At 39.5% G+C, this 17,648-nt stretch overlaps 1 protein-coding gene across 1 annotated transcript in view; it reads right to left on the reverse strand.

The window, feature by feature from the left end:
- The window catches only part of GAREM1 (GRB2 associated regulator of MAPK1 subtype 1), a 168,100-nt gene that overhangs the window by 20,101 nt on the left and 130,351 nt on the right, over positions 1–17,648 (reverse strand). Inside the window, 5 exon segments of the mRNA XM_032467181.1 lie at positions 258–611; positions 613–1,065; positions 1,067–1,423; positions 11,964–11,972; positions 13,085–13,215. Coding sequence (XP_032323072.1) covers positions 258–611; positions 613–1,065; positions 1,067–1,423; positions 11,964–11,972; positions 13,085–13,215 — 1,304 coding nt within the window.

Consider the following 17,648-nt stretch of genomic DNA (forward strand, 5'->3'; position numbering starts at 1 on the left):
CTGCACTCTCCCCCTATTATCCGTTCTCTAGGCAGCGTGTTCAAACCTCTTCTAGTAAGAACCCTCCAAAAGTTTCCTATCAAACGTACAGGAAAACTACTATTTATGTATCACTGCAAATTAAACACATTTGTTCATCCTGAGAATCGTCTGTTGGGGAGTTTTTCTTTTTTTTAAGAAAGAAAAGAAATTAGCAGGTGACTGGGCAGAAAGACCAGAAGGACCAGCACATTCACTCAAAAACAGAAAGGACTTACGGCTTCAGATTTGGGAGGCACTGGAGGTGGAGGTAGGGCAATCTCTGAAGACTTCATTGCTGCTCCCAGAGTTCCGGGGACAGGCAGGGGAGAAGTTGCGCACTTGGCCCGGGCAGAACCTCTAAACTGATCACACCTGCTCTTCTCGCTCAGGGAGCGCGTGAGAGGCTGATGGCTGGGCTTGCCTTCCTCCAACCACAGCTCTTCATAAGGGAGCTCCGACTTCCCCGGGAGGCCCGCTGATTCTTCACTAGCTTCTGGGAAAAGGTAGTCGCTCCCGCTGTCACCCGAGTCCTGATAGGGCAGGATGTCATGAGGGAAGGGGGCCCACTCTCCCCCCAGGTCCCTGCAGCCAGTGGAGGTTCACCTCGCTGTTGCCATGGAGATTGTTGCCATACACACAGACCGAGAGCCGGTGGAAGGACTGGGTGAGCTCGTCGCGAGCGTAGCTGAGGGAGTTGGGCACGTGGTTGTGGCCAGTGCACCGGCCTTTCTTGGGACTCTTACAGTCCTCGTTCCAGTCCGTTTTCACGTCGCGGACCGCCCGTGAATACTCATCGATGTCGAACTGTTCTTGGCAGATACCCAGCCAGTGATGGACCAGGGTTTCGGGCCATACTTCCCCCTTCACCAGGTGTTCCGGGAGGCTAAACTTGGGGACGGTCAAGTGCAGAGGGAAGTGCATGGGGAGGATCTTGTTGTTCCGCAGCACACAGCAGACCACCACGGTCTTGGTCTGGATGTTCACAAACTTGTAGCGGTGCCCCTCGCGGATGAAGTGGAGGTCGTACGGGTTCCTCGGTGGAGGGACTGGGCACCGTCACATTCACGGGAAGCCTGGTTTTCTCCACAATGTTGCGGATGGTGTGCTCGCCCTCCTGCATCTGAAGTTCCAGGGGGCTCCGCGTGCTGAACCGGCCCTTGCACTGGAATGGGAGGCTGACGCTCTCGTTGGTCCGGTGGTTCATGCAGATGAGGCAGGGCATTTTGCCTTTTCCCAGCTTGCTGATGGAATTGAGCTTCCCAATCTTTTTGAAGATGGTGTTGAGTCGTGACTTCTCCTTGAAAGTCTTTGCATACAGGATTTCTGCCTGGCCCATTAGTGTGAGTTCATCCCCTGTACATAGGGTGATGTTGTAAACTTCGGTGTCTTCATTGCATTCAGCCTGAAGCAACCTACCACAGAACAGATCAAATTTTAGGGTGGTTTTCTTTTGTTTATTCACACAAAGAAAAATGCTGTTTTATTTTAATACCAAATTTAGACACTCCATTTCTTTTATAATATTTATGTGGTTAACGATAACCAGATGATGTTAGCTTAGACTTTTAAAAACACATGTTTTTTTCCTGAAGAAAAAGGTGCTCTGTATTCATTAGTAACACTTTAGGAAATACAGAAGAAAAACACAAAAATAAAATAATATCCATGAGCCTGACTCAGAGATAGAAACGCTTAATGATTTGATAAACATCCTTCCAATTTCTTTTCCTATGTAGTCTACCATATGGGTAATTATTTGGGGACATTAATATTATCACTGCATCTTTTTCAGTTATAAAAATACTTTCATGAATACCATTGTAGAAAATTCTTTAACTATTAAAACTCTACTTCTTTTTTTTAACGTAATTTTATTACATTTCCAATTTTTTCTAAAACTGGAACTGGGACAAAGGGCTTAAAAATGTCTTATTTCTCCCCCTTCTTTTATTTTATTATACAAACTACTCACATTCATTGGAAGAAATAGCAGAAAATACAGATATTAAAACAAAACAAAACAAATTCTATACAATCTGACCACTGAAGATAACCTCTGTTAACAATTTTATATCAATAGAAAAAAAAGTCTATCAATCTATCTCAGAGCTATATATAAACACACCGAATTTTATTGCTGAATTTTTCACTATAACGTATCCATTTTCCTGTGTATACACTCCATCAATTGTAATACTGACCTAACGTATTCCATTCTATATGGATATGCCTTAATTTATTTGACCAGTTCCTTATTGTCAGACAGATGGGATTTCCCAATTTTTAGCAATTATAATATTACTGCAACAAACTTTTCTGCACTTCAGTTATTTCCTTAGGATAAAGACTGAGAAGTGGAATTGCATGGACAAAGCTAAGTGTATTTGAAATGTCTAATATTTATTGCCCATGGTACTTCATCAATATTACACTTACTCATATTTCTATCTGTGGTTGTGGAACTCAGTTTGTTGCTATTCTGTTATGTCCAGTAATCTTACTGTAATAATTCTTTCCAGTTGATTTTCTTTGGCTTCCTAGGTGATCGTATCTTATGCAATTGAAAAATTTACTTTCATTTTTTTCAGTTTTCACCCTTTCTCTCCCACAACAGAGCGGTGGTGGTGAGAGTGTTTGTTTCACATTTTATTGTGAATATCACCTGTGTTTTAATATCAACTATGAGAAATTTGTTGGCTTGAAATGGGATTTTTAAAATCATATTAGTCTTTCCAATTCTAGTTTTCTAAAAGTTTCCATGAAGAGATTAATTTTTTATTTTTACCAAATGGTTTCTGTATCCAATAAGATAGTTATGTGTTAATTTTAAATTGAGGTACAGATTTTATATTATAATAGTAGGTTCCCAAATATTAAAAAAAAAACTTACGTGCCTGAAATAATCTCTACCTGATCATGGCGCACTTAAAACTATATGGCATGTTTCTCCTTGACAGTATTTATCTATGATCTATGTATCTTAGCCACAGGTGAGAGTAATGTACAGTTTTATTATTATGTTATCTTTACCTGGTTTTAGTATCAGGCTTACATTAAGCTTGAGATGAACTTTTTCTTTTTATGTTAATAAAAAAGCATCTTGGGTAAAGTGACTGACAATGTTCAGATGGCTTACTGGGTAGTCACCATCATATGTATTTACAGAACTAGGTGGTAACAATCCTTGTAAATAATTTCTTACCTCTTCTGGGTCATCTCTATATAATTTTAATCTTTGGAAAAAGGAATTCGTCAATCAAAATCAGTGCTATAAAAAACAAACAGTTCTCTCGTCTCTGTAGTGAAGGGAATTTGTCTGAAGGAGGCGTTATCAGTACATAAACGGCAGCACAATATTTAAGGGCAGTTAAGGGCTCCTAAGGTTTAAAATCCATTTTAGGTGACTCAGGTAAGTATTGTTACTATATTTTTTTTCAACAAGACCTCAACTTAACTGTGTTTAGTTTCAGTCTCAGCATTCACCTGGACTTCTACATCGGAATAAGTTTGGGAATTTAAATTCAGTAATAAATAATAAATAAATACAATTTAACTTTTTAATTTAGAATAATTTCAGATTTGTAGAAGAGTTGTGAAGGTAGTGGAAAGAGTACCTGTAATGCCCTTCACTCAGCTTCTCCTGTTAACATCTTACAAAACCGTGGCACATGGTCAAAGCTAAGAAATGAACATGGTACAATCTACTAACCACATGACAAGCTTTATTTGGATTTCACTAGTTTTTTCCACCAATGTCTTTTTTCTGTTCTGGGACCAAACCAGGATATCACACTGCAACCAGTTCTCTGTTCTGTGAGTTTCTTGACCTCTCTTTGTTTTTCATGACCTTCACAGTTTTGGAGAATATAGAGCAGGGCTTTTTTAAGCTAATACATAATTTATACAGGACAATACTTCGCACATAGGATAGCTGTCTTTCTTTTCCTACGGGACCAGTACTTTCAAGGTTTCAGTTATTTTATTCTCCTGACTTTGGTCACCAAAGGTCCTCAGAAAAGATTTATTGGCTATTAATTTTAACTTTTGGTTTAACCCTAAGGCTTTTACTTGCAGTGAGTATCTAGTTAAGCTTATAACAATATAGATCAGAGGTCAGCAAACTATTGCCTACAGTCCGTGCTGGCCCCGCCTCTGACTTTGTAAATAAAGTTTTATTAGGACACTGCTATGCCCATTCCTTTCCGCATGGTCTCTGGCTGCCTTCACTCTCCGATGGTAACGTGCAGAGGGACTGTATGGCCGGCAAACTCTAAACTATTTACTCTTTGTCCCTTTACGGAAAAGGTTTGCTGACCCCGGGTAGAGACGAATGAAAAGGACCATGGCCTTTGGAAATTAACTGGCACAATACTACCAATGGTACAATACTAATAACAAAACTACGAGCTGAGTCTCAATCTTGTTTACTGTTAGGTGACCTCAGACGAAGTGTTCTGCCTTTTTGAGACTCAGTTTCCTCATCGATAAAATGAGAACACCATCAGCTACTTCTCAAGCTTAACCGACGTATGCAAACAACTTCCCACAGTGGTAAGCTCTCAACAAATGGAGACCATTATTGTTATTATTACCTTTATTAACAATGATTCTTGAAAGTTTAATTCTTGTAATTCTGTTTCATATTCCCTTTCACATCTCTGCATTTTCATGTTGTTTTCTATTTTCATGCACTACTGTTTTCAAGCCCAAACCACTACCTCTAGGCATCACCCTTCCTTCTGTACTGAGGAACTGCTCAAGTTTTTATTGAAGATGTTATCCCAGAATAAAACTTAATGTCAGAATAGGGCCTGAAATATCAATACAGTTATATTCCAAAGGAAGGGAACATACTGAAATGATTCAAAATATACTGTTCTAGGATAAACTGGTCTCCAAAATGCTCAGATGCATTGCTCTACTTCCTTTTTACTGGAACTTGGTAAAAAAAAAAAAAAACAAAAACAAACTTGGCAGTTCATCTGTTTGGACCAAGATGGAGACAGGGATGTTGAGAGAAAGGGTTCTCATGAGATTTGAGAAACACACACAAGTTCACTCATACAACAAGCTGTTTCCAGTGAACATAGAGGGAGCCAACAGTGCTTCTCAAACATGAAGGAAAAACAAGAAGAAATGGCTCTTTCCAACTCTTTTACATCAGTACTCACTATATTTTTCCTTATTTACCTTTAGAAACACACACCTTCCAGAATGAAGAAATTACAGGTCTGGTGAGGAACGCACATCAAATGAACTGAAAGAAGGTGTCCACACAGTTTGTGGGACATGAGTCAGATGGTGCAGGCACAGATTCAACAGATCAGAACTATCCTCACTAAGTGTCACTCTCTGGGTGCAGTCCATAGTTTTGTCTACATTTTCGTGCATGTCTGTACTTCTAAAGGAAGTTACTCCCACTCCCATACATCAAAATGCATAACATATGTGAGTACAATCTGTGATTCCACGATTCCAACTCTGATGTCATCATTCACGCTAGCAATTAGCTCTGCATAGATTATGAGACGAACGTACTGACCCGTCTTGTGGTCATTGTCAGTGACAGATAAAGAATTTCATAAATAAGCGTTCTTCCTTTGGCAGTTGAACTAAACAGTCTTCTGGTTTCTACAGATGTGATTTATTTGCATAATTTCTTTCCTTTAAGATTTTTTTTTAATAGCAGAAGAAACAATGCGTTCTAAGTGCCTGAGTATGCGTGCCTGGTTAACATTTCCAGTTTCAATGTTTCCTGAGAGGAAGTCATTCAAAGCGTGTTATCTAAACAACTTTAATAGGTCTAATCCAGGAAACTATCAGGGTTTTGCTATTCATAATACCGTTCAGAATTAATACCCCACGATCAAGCAACATTTAAAAACACTGATGTAAAATTTACACACACACACACACACACACACACACACACACACTTCTCTCTCTCCTCTTCTGTCTTTCTGTCTCTGGCAACAGGCAACCCATTTTCTAAGAACAGTTGTTCTAAAGATCAAACATGTAACAGAGATTAAAATTTCAACTCTTGGGGGAAAAAAAGCAGGATTGATCTGATTGATATTTGATTAAATAGACAATATTTGATTGTTAGATCACTTCCCCCCAAACGTCAATTTTTCTCTTTCCTTTAGGAAAATGGCAGAAAATGAGAAAGGAAGGCCTTGAAGAGTTAAGATAAATGTCAATCCTGAGTGTTTTATTTTTTTTAAACAGGAAATAGGGCAAGGATGACAACGGCCATGATTTAATTTGTGATGGCGCAGCAGAGGGCTTGCCAACTGGTAGTTTTTCAGAGGAGGTCTCGAAACCTCAGACGACAAAAAAAGCACTGGGCTGTCTTCAAACACTGAAATAATTGGCCTCGCCACTGTATCCAATTTTATCATTCTGATTGAATTGTGAAAATAAATGACATCTGACTCATGGTAAGGAAGAGATGCCATTTTAAAAAAACTGGAATATACAAATAAAAATTGGCTGCCTCTAAAATCATTCACTTTTCATTTTTAAAATTCATTCTTACCTCTTGACAAAATTCAGGTTGTATAATAATCAATGATTTCTGATCCTTCTGGAACTTAGCCAAGAATAAGGCAGTGAGCTAAAGGCCTCCGAGCCACCAAGAAGATGTGAAGTTAGGGCTTATGGAGAAGGCTTTGAGGACCTTAACTCAAAACGACCCACCTTGGTTAGCAGTTTCCAGCCCACAGCGGAATAGAAGTGGAAATTAAAACTGGAAATACAGACTGGTAAGGAAGGTATTCTAACAAACTTAAAGGCAACAAGTGAGCAGTTTAAATGGGAGTGTAAAACACCTAATTCTCAGGTCCGCAGCATCCCTCTCTATAAAGTTAAGAGTCATACACGTCTCAGGAGATGAGGTTAACTTTAAATTTTGTGCAAGTACTTCTCTTTCAGATGGCAGAAAGAAAGAAATCTATTTTAGGAAACCGAAAGGAAATTATAGTCATTTTGGACAGAATTTTTGTTACAATTCACAGCTATCCCCAAAGCTGGCTACCTAGAGTTACTCATACCCTAAAGGCTCCAGAGGAGGTAAAAAATGTCATGGCAAATGATCTTTATCCAGTCTGCAGAATCACAGGGAAAAAACCCACCTCTCTGACACCCTTGTAAACTTGCCACAGGAGGCGGATTCCTTTTCTCAATTGTCAAGACAGAAAGTAGGGATGGTATTTTCAATGAGGAATGATGTGACCATCGTGTCTGAACTACACTCCTCAAACAAAACAACCCCAAAACTCTGCAAGAACTCTAATGTTTCAGTCTCACTATGTTGTGCTACTTCACAGGACGACCACAGGATGGCTGCGGAACAAAGTCAGGTCATAAGCTGTTTTTGCGTTTTAGAAGACAAACAGGATCAGAAAGACAACAGGGAGTAAAATAATTACGACAAGAGTTAGAAGCAAGAGCAGCCCAAACTCTCTCCATTAATGCATTTTCAAGGCCTTGTCCGTAGTGTGTCCTGTTAAAATGAGGCAAGAAAGAAATCTAAGTCATAGGCGTAATATGGTAACTATTTTAGGTTGTGGAAATAAAATACAGTCTAACTGGCTGGCAGAGGGGGAAGATCTTTATTTCTTCAGCACTTTTTCAGATGGCCACTTGAAAAGGGGGAACTAAGGCGTTAAGGTAAAAGGCACACAGATGGCCTCAAATCTGTGACTCGGAGGGAGAAACTGGCTGGTTCTTAGTAAGTTGGAAGCTTTGGAAAAAATCCAGAGTTCCAGCATCCAGTTGCACAAATCATATTAAACTTCAGAACCCCTGCTTATTTATTCAATGATGCATTTTAGCCACTTCGTTGTATTTTTACCACTTCTTCAAGCAGTAATGCAAGAACTCATCTTGTTTCTGTTAATACTTGAAAAAATTCTGCGTTAATATGTTACAGTAGCATTTTCGAAGGGGCTCGTTTTTACACATGCTATCTAATTAGAAATGGCACCGGTGCTGATGGAAAACATCAAGTTAACTTGTAGGATTTTATTTTTTAAATATTGGCATCATACTCTGGAATGAAAAAAGATCTAAAAATCAGCACATATAATACTCATAAAAGCTGCCAAATCCTGTGTGTCAGACCCTAAGCGTTTCAGAAATAAAACAGACAGAAGGATCTACGTAGGCAGTGATTACTGAGCACGTTTATTTAGATTTTTAAAAAAGAAAATGATTTTACTGTGCAAGCCATGGTGTCAGTGTGAAAGGATCTTCTGATCGCAATGGGAGCCTTATCTCAGATCCACAAACAAAATGAGACAGAGTAAGGGGATGACTGGATTGAATTAGGTGACCTGGCTTTGCAGCCAAGTTGTTTTGTGGTTCTGTATGAATCCATGAAGTCGGCTAACATCTGTTTCTTAGTTTTCCTATTTGTTAAAAGAAGAAGTAGGGCGAGGCAATGCGTAAAGGGCCTTTCCAGATCTAAAATCTGATGATTAGCAGAATTCAAAGTCTGTAACTTTCCTAGTCCTGCTAGATTATTTATAATGTTTTATCATTTTTATTCTTGGTCATGCTTCTCAGTATTGAGAAGCTTAGCATCACCCCAGATCTCTGAATCTTATGATTCTTTACCTTATGAAAAAAAAAAAGACCCTGAAATCCTTCCCCCTACACTAGGCAGCTCTGTGGCAAGACGCTGCCAAAAACAGGTACCAAACCCAGTCATCTGGAGCTGATGTGCAGGTGACAGGACCGTCACCTGAGCTCCGCCCCAGCCCACAGGGTAATGGCTCTTAAGAGGTCTGTGCGGGATGAAGCCGTGATTACACTCCACATTTGACTGAAATCTCACAGTTCCTGAGTGGGGCACTTTCCCCAGTGAAGACAATGCAAACTTATCATTTTGCCTGTGGGGCAATCTAAGCTGGAAGAGCTGAAAGCTTGGACCTCACTAACTGAAATGAAAATAGCACTGTTATAGTGTCCAGATTAGCGCATCTGGTCTCCCCGAGACTCCAGAGCAGTGATTTTAATGTGGAAAGGGTTCCGGGCAACAGCACTGAGGTCAGGATGCCTCTTCCCCATTAAGGAGAGCTGCAAGTCACCCAGCGCCAAGTAGAAGGCTGCCTTTCCCCCCACCTCTTTCCACAAATGTCACAGGAAAGGCAGAACTTACATTAAGACTTAATTTGTTTGTCATCATTTTGATGGCAGAAAATATATGCGTGGGAAAATTTCTCATCATGACTGGGCTGGGTTTAAAAGGCTGGAAGACATTTAAAATAATTCACTAGGTACTGGTATAGTAAGTTTCCAAAAAAGTATTTGAGGTGAAAGGGTGTTTTGAAACAACAACAACATATGCAGTGTACCCTTAATATTCAGTCACAGAGTACAAAGTACTAAAAAAAGAGTAAGTGAAATAATCTGTGCTGGGAAATCTTATTTTAAAACAGAGTAAGTGAAATAATCTGTGCTAGGAAAAAAAAAATTTTTTTTAAAGAGTAAGTGAAATAATCTGTGTTGGGAATTTTCTTTTGGTTGGATTTTATGTTTTGAATCAGAGGTTTGGCAAACTTTTTCTTACAAGGCCAGAGAGTAATCATTTCAGGCTTGCGGGCCATATGGTCTCTGTTCCAATCACTGGACTCTGCGCTGTGTCTTGGAAGCAGCCCCAGACAACACTAAGTGGAGGGGGTGGTTGTGTTCCAATAAAACTTTATTTGCAAAATAGGTGCCCTGTCCCAAGACCGTAGTTAGCCAGTCCCTGTACTAGATGTTTGCAAAGCACTGTGAGTGCATTACTTCATTTAACTCTCATGACAAACGTATGTGGTATGTGGTCTCATCTCCCATTTTGCCCATTTTGCAGGTGAAGACACCTGGGCGTAGGGGTCATGTGACATGACCATGGCCATAGTTGATGCCTGGAGCTGACGTCTGACCTCAGCTCCTAATCCAAAGCCTGAGCTACAGTACGCAGTCCGAGGTGCCCCTTAGACCCTGGCTGCTTGTTTAAAGAAAGACGGAATACTGAAAATCATTGGTGCAGCTTTTTTTTTTTTTTTTTTAAAGGGTAGAGGAATGAGCCTTCAGTTGGAATGACCAACTCAGAACTAAGAGATCTTCTGACTTTGAAAGTAAACATGAGAATAGATAGTTGTTGAGAAAACTTAAAGAGATAATTAAGGGAAATGCCTGTAACAGTTAAAAAACAAATATGCAAGAAAGCAAGTAAACAAAAACAAAGTTCTCACCATGGAAACCAAGAAGGGGATGATATTATAGAGGGAAAAAGTGGTGTAAGAGGCAGGTGACCGCAGTTCTAAAAACATCGCATGCCATCAGCTTAGGAGGGACTGGAGGAAATGTACACAGATGATCAGTGAGAGGTTACCTGCCCATGCATTCTTCCATTTTCTTCTTCTTCTTTTTTTCCTTTTTTTTTTTTTCATTTTCTTGATGAGTAAAACTTTGTTATACTTTTGGAAAATAACAAAATGAGAGTTCTTGTTCCTTCAGTACTTCTGTTTTACTCCATTCTCTTATTGCATTCTGCACTTGTAAATATATATGACTATATGTACACACTTGTGTATTTTGACTATCATGATACCAGTCGGATGCCCGTTCTTAAATGTAAGTCATTGCTTTAGTTGTCTGGCCTCTAGGTCTGATTTACGCTGTATGTGAAGTGGAGGCAGAGGATGAAGTTTTCCGACGAGGTTTGAATTCTCCTAGCTTTTAAAAAATTGCTTCCTGGATAATAACTATATTTATAATACTTCACATCACATGACATTTAAAAATATTTATAGCAGCTATATTTGTGAATAGGTTGTACTGTTTTTCATTGTTTCTATCCCTCTCCAGGGGACATAATACCCAAACATAGCACTTTCTTGTCCCTGATTAGCTCTCGAATTAAGCTCTGCATAGACGGCACACTGCAATCAATTTTTAAAGAAGACCATGGCATCCAACATTTAAAAAAAAAATCCAGGCAGTATCCAGACATCTTTCCCCAAAATCTCCTTAGTTTATTTATATACGTGGGTGTTTATTCACTAAGCACTTGGACCTTCGTGTTATTACTTTACGTAAATTTCTTGACGTCTCTTTATTGATTCTTCTTTTAATAAAGTGAATGATGTCAATGATTAGTGCAGCTGGATGTGATGGTATCTTAAAACTTTATGACTAATAGACTAGAGGTATTAAATATTTATGTATGTAAAGCACAGAACTCAACCCAAATCCGACCAGCTCTCTGGATGCTATAAGCTTCTACACTTACCTGTGCCTTTGAAGCCCTCCCTTTTTTTGCTTTTTAAAAAATGTGGATAAAATATATATAACGTAAAATTTACCATCTTAACCATTTTTAAGTATACAAGTCAGTAGTGTTGAGTGCATTCACACTGTTGTGTTAAACTTTTAAATGGCACCTCTGTTATTGACATTTTAATCAATATAGCCAACCATAGTATTCTGTGAGAAAAAAACTATCAAGATGTATTGGTTTCAATATTATTCTTTCATTCATTGCTGATTTAATACAAACTCATAAAAAAAAAGCTCCTAGAGGCATCTTAAAAAAATCTTTTATGTAAACAATATGCCACCAAAGACTGAATGTTAGATTTTAATACTTCAGGAAATTAAAAAAATAACAAAAAAATTTTTTATGCTTGAATCCTCGTCATTTACCAGCACATGAAGATGTTTTCAGGAGACTTTTAGCGTATTAACTTTTCCTTTTTAAACAACTTTTTTTTTTTCATTTAGTTAATTTTAAATGTTAAGCTTTAAGAAGAGATTTAAATCATATCAAGACACTAATGAAACAGGATTTGATTAATTTATGGCCAACGAATCTTAAAAAGTTTACAAATGAGTACGTTTTCACAAGTCTTCAAGGTGAATGAATATGCGTGATCCTCAAGTCTCACAGACTGGACCTGCCAAAGGAGTTAAAAATTATAAATATTTCTGAACACAAGCATAATTTGGTTAGTAAAGAATTTTACAAAATACAAACTCTCACTCATTTTAATAATAAAACTAAAGGAAGTAGACTATGGCAGCTGTGTTTTAGAGCTGGAGGAAAGAATGACTTAGCTTAGGCCAGCTAAATGGGCAGATCCCTTCTGCAGTAAGGACATGTCTTGGGCATGTTCCCCCTCCCTGAGAGTGCACTGGAGACACCCACCCACGAAGACACTGTCACATTCTTGGGCCCAGATGCTGTGCAGCCTGTTTTTCACATAGAGTCCTAGAAACCAGTGTCTGCCCCCTAAATCTTGAAATATTCCAAGAACAGAGACTCAATTGGACTTCCTCCTGAAATGAGGTTTAAACAGAAAATCCTTTCAATGTAAACACTTTCTCAAATGTGTCAGCGTAATGGTTGATACGGCTGAAGAAAACGCAATGGGTTCTTGGGCAACAAGGTCGGACCCGGTTGGTGGCACTGCTTCTTTCGTTAGTCCCTCTTAAACAGCAAGGCTAGTCAAGGAGCCTGCTCACTGTATAGGAGGGGACGGAACTGTCCCTTTAAGAAGGCAAAACCAGCGCAGCCCAGAAAATTCAGCTTTTCTGTGATGAACAAGGATCAATAAGTCGATACATCCATGTCCCTATGTACACTGATACAGGACTAGAACAAAGACTAGAATGAATATATGCTGATGTCAGGGCATGCACGTATTTGGTATTAGATTCACCATATGTCTTTTTTCCTACAATTAGAGCATCTAGCCTCACAGAGGATTTAGCCAAAACACTGTTATATATTAGGGAATAAAATCCAAATTTGAAAAAAGAAAAAAAAAACACCTTTTGATCTGCCTTATCAGTTATTCTAGCAAAAGCTAATGCTAACTAAGTAAGCTGGAGGGTAGGGGGTCAGCTCGGCTACAGCACAGTTCTTACAGTACTTCTGGCCACTGACACCAACCTTTTAGGAAGATGGAACCTCCTAATTGGCACAGATGAGTCCTCACTGTGTACACAATGACCTGAAAGCTAAATCATTTTAGTGAGGATAAATATTTGTTTCTTTCAGAGCTACCTTCACATTGAATGTTATTTCCTCCATGACGTACACGCGTTCAGGAAATGCTTTAGCCACCTCCTCCACGCTGTTGAAATATTGCACTGGCTCCTTTATATCTCGGTCTTGTTCCAGTAGCTTGAATTGCCCTAAAATACACGATAAACGGAAGAGATGTGAGATGTTTACACTGGACAGCTGTCACCATGGCGACAGCATCCCCCTTCCTTACTCCCACTCTGCTTTGTCAAAGGCTTCTGAGCGTTATCATTAAAAAAAAAAAAAGTCACCATGGCAAAAGGTTTTCTTGAACTAGGATATATATATTTAAGAATCAGCTTAAAAATGAAAGCAGATTTTTTTCCCTCTTTTTTCGCTTACATTCAGACTTTGTCACCAGAGGCTCAATATCGAATTGAATGGATGCTTACTCACGACATGATCTGGACGTGAAAACTTAATCTGTTATAAATAAGCATTTACAACATTTTGTTTTTAACGGTAAGTCAAGCTGTCATTTAGTTGTAATAATGCCCTCACATATTATATTCTAAAAACCAAGGTCGAGTGACCTGGGGGAGTTGATTTTTTAAAAATTAGTGTTTAAAAAATTTGCAAACATAACAGAATGTAGCGGACCCTCAGCTGTCACAGGTACCCTTGGTTTCAAGAATACCCGGGCGAGGCTGATGGCTCGGGAGCTGCTCTAATTCGCGATGTTGCCGCGACCCACGCGTGGCGCCTGAGCAGAGGAGGCTGACCAGGGGACGAGCTCCCTTCCAACGAGTGAGCCACGCAGCATCTGGAGCAGCACGCGGCTTCCTTCTTGCCTTTTTATTGCTGTGCATGAAATGCATGAGCGTAGACCATACTCTCGCGGTATCCATAATATGGGGGATTTCCGAAGAACAAATTCCTAAAGATGTCAAGGATCTATTAAGCTGCTTGAATATTTGTGATACCGCTGCTGCATTCTAGAGCAGTTGTTTTCAGTTTGGAATAAAAGACCCTGAACAGCCAAGTCCACGACACACTGTTTCTGGGTGGTCACTTTCTGAATGCTGTTTACAATACAACACTAGAGGAAGCTGAAAAGGAACGAAAAGCTATGATGAGGCAGATCTCTGCACGCGTCCATGGGGATCAGGCAGTCATAGGGAAACTTTCATACTTTCATTTATGCTCTCAACATATATATATATTCGCATCTATTAGGTAGAGGCATTATTCCAGATGCTGGAGATGAATCAATAAATAGACCAGTTAAAAATCTCTGGCCTTCAGCAGGAGACAAATGATAAGAACAATAAACGAGTAGAGTATACGTTAGAAGGTGAGAAGTGCTATTAAAAATAGAGCGCGGGTGTTGGGGAGGGCGGGGCAGCCGGAGGAGGCGTGGCTGAGGTGACATTGACAGGGCTGGGCCGTGAGCTCTCACAATTCTAAACACAGGCAGCAGTCTACACAGAGACCCTCAGGAGGAGGGGTTGGTGCGTATTTGGCACCAGTGTGGCTGGAGTGGGCTGAGTAAAAGCTAAGAAGAAAGAGAAAGAAAGTTTAAAGAAATAATGGGGGCTTTGCACTGTTTACAGCTTTGAAGAACTGGTGGCTCTTCGCCTGAGTGGGCTGGGGGGCCCTCAGGGGGTGTGGGTGGAGAAGAGGTGATCTAACCAATGTCACAGAAGAATCACTCTGGTTGCCATGTGGAGAACACACTAAAGGTGCAAGGCACAGAGGCATAGACACCAGTTAGGAGGCCCCTGCAACAATCCAAGTAAGAGACAGCAGGGCTGTGGAAGTCGTGAGGAAATGTCCAGACTCTGGCCTGAGCAAATGAAGGAGAGGAGCTGCCATGAAGTGAGATGGGCAGGTCTGGAGGGACTGGATCTGGAGGTAAGACTGGGAGCTGGGTCTGGACAGGTGAAGTCTGAGACGTCCATTAGACATACAAATGGAAATACCCTGAAAGCTCTCAGATGGACATATGAGTGTGGAGACGAGGAGGACGGGCTGGCCAGAAATAATAAATCTGGCAGTCATCAGCACACGGATGATATTTAAAGCCACGATACTTGAACGATGATGACCACAGGCTTCAATGTAGACTGAGAAGAGGTCTCAGATTTGAGTCCTGGGAGCCTGAGGACTGGCCAGGGGAGTAAGAGGGAAACCCAGAAGTGGTACATTCTAGAAGCCAGGTGATTCAAGTGCCTCAAGGAGAAGAAGTGGGAGTGATGTCAGTCGCTCCCTCCAGGACTGTGAATGAGACCCGAGAACCTCTGGATTAAGCAGCTTGTATTTCATTGGGGACTTTGATACAAGCCGTGGAATAGATGGGCCAAAGCCTGACTGAACTGGCTTTAAAAGAGCCTGAGAAAGGAGAACTGGGAATACAAAGTGGGGCCCCTTCACAGGGCTGCTGGCCTATGAAGAGATTTTCTTTTGTCGTTTGGTTCACATTCTGGGGATAAATTTTCTAGAGTGAGATTATTAAATCAAAGGGTACCACACAATTCTTTATGTTTACCATGCATCGCTATATAGTTCCCCGAAATACCTAAATCAATTTATACATCAATTTATACAATTTATACCAAGAGGCTAAGTTGGAACACAATCTTGCCATCACTGAGTATTTTTAAAATTCAATGCGTGTTAAATAGTATCTCTTTCCTGTATTAATTGGCATCTTTTTGAAGATCAGTGAAGTTAAACATTTGAAATTTTCTTGCGCAAATGTCTGTATAATTATATAATAAATATATTTGACATAGTCAACATTTCTTTTCAGTTCTATAGACATATTGAAGAGCCTGGATATTGGATATTTATACTTAGAAGTCCCATTAGCACCAAATTCAACACGTCTAAATTCAGGGAAGCACAATCCTTGCAGGCAATAGGTACTTAATAAGTGTTTACTGAATACAAGAAAATTACTTGAGTCCTGGGATTGGCAAACAATGAAGCAACACAGAAGTAATTGCAGGTTTTCAAAGATGTAAATAAAATGTGAACTCCATTACTGTATACAAAGTTTGTTTCTGAACAATAGATGAATGTTTTCACTCAACAGAGAAAGAAAGCAATGGTGAGCCTAACAATCATTCAAATATGAATAATGTTCAGAACTTCAAGAAATAGTTTTCAGGAACCAAGCCACCCAAAGAACAGATTAGATAAGCAGTTGAAATTATCTTCCAGGTCTTTCAGCATTGGGATGTAACATACAAGGGAACAAAAGCAGTCAACGTTGAGAGTTCAAATGTATAGGTCCATTTGGTCGGAATACCCAGAACCATCTGACAGAGACATCAGATATTTGCCAACATGTCCAACTACCTGTAATTGCGATTTATGTTTTCTCATTTGTTAGAAGATTTGGAACCTGAACCAATTCAAGCTATCATCAAACCAAGTACAGTTTAGGAAAGCCTATAGAGTCTCTTTCCATGAGTATGAAATAGTTTATTTTAAATTTTTGATCAATATTTGAGAAAAATTTTCCCAAGACAGGGGGAATCTGTATGTATGCCAAGCACTCATTAAGTGGTCTGTAGATGTTCAATCTCCGAGCTAACAGATTACCTGAAAGCTACACACCCAGGAAGGCCAAGGATGTGCCACCAAGTCCTAACATTTCCATATTAAATGAGACATTACCCTATCGAACAGTGCTGCCTCACAGAAATACCATGCAAACCACATATGCAATTCTATGTTTTCTAATAGCCACATTAAAAGAATAAAAAGAGGTGAAATTAATTTTAATAATACGTTTTGTCTAAACCAATACATCTGAATTAGAAGAATCATTAATTAATTTTTTTTTACATCAAGTCTTTTAAATCCCACGTGTTTTACACTTTCAGCATGCCTTCCTTCACCCTAGCCTCATGACAAGGGCTCAAAAGCCCGTGTGGCTAGTGGTTGCTGTGTTCCTGCGGGTCCAGAACATCTCTGTGTTCCCTTAAAACTGGCTGCAGATACTGTTACTGTCCTTAAAAAAGATCATGCAAAAGAGACAAAATAGGATGTCTCCTCTCATGAAATAAGAGCTTTAGAACTCTTATATGTTCTTTTTCTTGCCCTGTGTGTCATGATCACTGATATTTTGGTTCAAATAATAGAGCCTGGGTTTCCTGATATAAACCACATCTATTCCCTTCACTCCATTTTTCTTCTCTCTCAATTTGGGCGCTTGTTCTTAAAGCATTCTCTAGTTATTTTTCTCTTGTGTCTGTGATCTTTTACTATTAGCAGCCTCAAATATATTTTGGCATAGGGACCAAATGAATAATCACATTTGGTATAGCCCTTGTGTCTGTAGTAAAGCTGAATAAATTCGAACCTTCTAGTCTCACCCATGTTTGTCATCTCATTGGACAGGGAGACTTCAGAATCACACATGCATGGGAGCACTTACAAGAAACCATTCTGAGAAGAATTAACACACCCAGATGAAAGAATAAGAACTAAATTAGCAGCTCTAAAATAAAAAGGACACAAAAGAACTTATCTACAAAACAGAAACCGACTCACAGATGCACAGAACAAACTTATGGTTACCAGAGGGTGAAGG

The sequence above is a fragment of the Camelus ferus genome, chromosome 24 (assembly GCF_009834535.1).
Source record: "Camelus ferus isolate YT-003-E chromosome 24, BCGSAC_Cfer_1.0, whole genome shotgun sequence".
In the NCBI taxonomy this organism is placed as follows: Eukaryota; Metazoa; Chordata; class Mammalia; order Artiodactyla; family Camelidae; genus Camelus; species Camelus ferus.